The sequence below is a fragment of the Typha angustifolia genome, chromosome 13 (genome assembly GCF_048772165.1).
Source record: "Typha angustifolia cultivar Huaian chromosome 13, ASM4877216v1, whole genome shotgun sequence".
NCBI lineage: Eukaryota > Viridiplantae > Streptophyta > Magnoliopsida > Poales > Typhaceae > Typha > Typha angustifolia.
This window is the reverse complement of record NC_133251.1, coordinates 10,401,056-10,403,748: the sequence shown is the minus strand read 5'-3', so window position 1 is coordinate 10,403,748 and position 2,693 is coordinate 10,401,056. Positions and strand designations below refer to the sequence as shown.

The following is a 2,693-nucleotide window of genomic DNA, read 5'->3' as shown; positions in this document are numbered from 1 at the left end:
ATGCCATGTAAATCCTAGTTGGTAAAAGTTTTTGCCAACATTTAATTAGAAACCCAGACAAAAGCTTTGTTCCAAGTTGTTTAAGCGCCAAAAGAAATATGTTAGCCGGCATAAATAGTCACCGGCACAAATAATTTAGCCAACAATTGAAAAACTCCGGTTAATATTTTTACTATCGTTTAATTAAATCAATTTAAGTTAGAGTGGTATCATTTATAAATGCTAGAAAAAAATATATGTGTCAGCAATTAGATACACGCAAGACAAAATATATGTTAGCATTTATGAAAGGTCGAAAGCATAACCGACAATTGTATATGTTGCAAAACCGACGCATAACAAAGTTCGTAATATGCATATTGAATCAATGGTGGGATGAATAACTCCGGTTAATATTTTTACTATCGTTTAATTAAATCAATTTAAGTTAGAGTGGTATCATTTATAAATGCTAGAAAAAAATATATGTGTCAGCAATTAGATACACGCAAGATAAAATATATGTTAGCATTTATGAAAGGTCGAAAGCATAACCGACAATTGTATATGTTGCAAAACCGACGCATAACAAAGTTCGTAATATGCATATTGAATCAATGGTGGGTTGAATATTTCGGAAAATTATGACACTAGCAACGAGTAGGAAATTAAATTAAACGTAGATAATTTAGAAACAATAATAATTTACAATCCTCTCCTTTGTGGAAGAAATTTTATTACATCATCACTAATAGAATCATAATACGAAAATTACGGCACAGTTGGTGTTGGTAGACCAACAATTAATTATTTTTTCAACTCAGGTAACAAATAAAAATTAAAACGAATAAAACTGGATCCGCATCGGAACTTGTTATAATTACGGGAGGATATAAAGAAAAAGAAAAATATTTAATTTATCCGACGGCAATTTCTTCTTATCTGGCCTTGGGTTCCGGTAAGGACTTGGACCGAGGCTAGCTTGACCATAGCCTGGTTGAATCGGGTCAAGAAGAGGTTGGAATTGCCTGCTAATTGGTGCACAATCCATCTAGTAGACCAATCCGAAGTCAATGCTTGATCAATGGGGAGAATACCTTTGTTCTGGAGGAGTTGCTTGTAAAAACTATTATCCACTTTGAGAGCACTCGATGGGTCATCAAGGAAGACAAAGTTGTTGAAATTTGAGAACCTAGGGCACACCATGTTGCTCAGTATTTGGACATAGATTGGGTTCAAGCTTGGGTCAGGCTTGCCAGTTCCTCTGAAATTATAAAGTCTATCCCTGATTATAGAACAATGAGTAACTCCAACAGTGTGGCCACCTGGATGCATGAGATACAAATATGTATAAGCAATTTAGCATGCAATTAATATTGATGAGATCAATTTTAATTTGGTTTAATGTAACTAATTAAATATTACCCAATAGAAGAACCATGTCGTAGGTATTGAGACCCTTGGATTGGAAGACTTGAATTGATTGTCGAACTGTAATGGAAGGTGATGGGAGATTAACACGTGAAGCAAGTGAGATAGTCCCGTCCCTCCTCCCCATAGGAACCTGATAAGATAATCCTCCAGCCTTGTTCCAGAAATGAATACACCATTACTTAGTTTATTCTCCATATATGCAGATATACAATAGTTTTAACTGTATATATAAGCGAGAAGAAGATGAAATTAAGTTACCAGTGCTATAGCATCCCTCGTTGCAGCGATAATAATATCTGCACAGGAGACAACACCAGGGCATGCCGCCTCCACTGCTGCCTTTGCTCGATCGATTAGGTCGTAGCCAAACACACTCAAGTTTGGAGGTGCAGTCTTTTCACTAAATGGACCATCCAGTAGTATGGATGCATCACAACCCTAGATTAATATTTATCTAAACGTTAGTACGTAAAAACTTTATGTACATATAAATTTAAATTACTACTGTTGGTATAAATGCCCCACATACGTTAACGAAGCAGTCGTGGAATTGCATGCGGAGGAGAGCGGCGACGATCTTGGAGTCTGCGAAGAATCGCTGCCGCACGACGCCTGCGATGATGGCCTCGACGTCCTTGGTGCCACATTTGCCTCTGTAAAAGCCATACTGCAGTGCACCGTTACAGGAAGTGCCAAAGCTGATCAGCTGGAGGAGGAAGACAGTGGCATTGAGGAGCATTGGGGACTTCATCTTTAGCTAGTTAGCTTGTAGCTAGCTAGAGATATATGAATAAATGTTTTGTGTGAGACAATATATGGCTGGCATATGTTATTTATAGGGTTGGGTTTGGGGTTTGCTGGTACTTACAGCTGTTGCACGAAGATGGAGATCACGTTTACTATAAGCCTTACACTTGGTTTTGTGACGCTTGTTTTTGACTTGATCGAAACCAGCCTTAATTAGGAAGTTGTTAATTGCAAATGATTAATTTTCCGTAAATGCTAGATGCTGTATTCTAGAATAGAGTTTTGTGATTTGCACGTACAGATTAAGTCTACAGGTAGCATGCATACGTAGAGTAGTTGCCAAAATATCAATTAAGCTGGGTTACTTAGATGGGTATTTATTTGGAGAGCCCCACATAAATCTTAGCATGATCGATTTCATGATTTCTTTTCCTCTTTGGAAGACGAACCAATACTAGAAACAGCGGTAGCTTGTCGGAAAGTGCCGGGCTCCAAGTTAACCTTATTCCAAAATTCTTAGATTGCTTCTTAAT

The 2,693-nt window shown here is 37.5% G+C and overlaps 1 protein-coding gene across 1 annotated transcript; it reads right to left on the bottom strand.

Annotated features, from left to right (window-relative positions):
• Positions 1-891: 891 nt before the first annotated feature.
• Positions 892-2,164, bottom strand: LOC140773246 (peroxidase 57-like). The gene is made up of 4 exons (XM_073115726.1): positions 1,943-2,164; positions 1,672-1,851; positions 1,405-1,564; positions 892-1,304 (listed from the first exon to the last, which is right to left on the bottom strand). The coding sequence occupies exons 1-4, from the start codon at positions 2,162-2,164 to the stop codon at positions 892-894; spliced, it is 975 nt and encodes a 324-aa protein (XP_072971827.1).
• Positions 2,165-2,693: the final 529 nt, after the last annotated feature.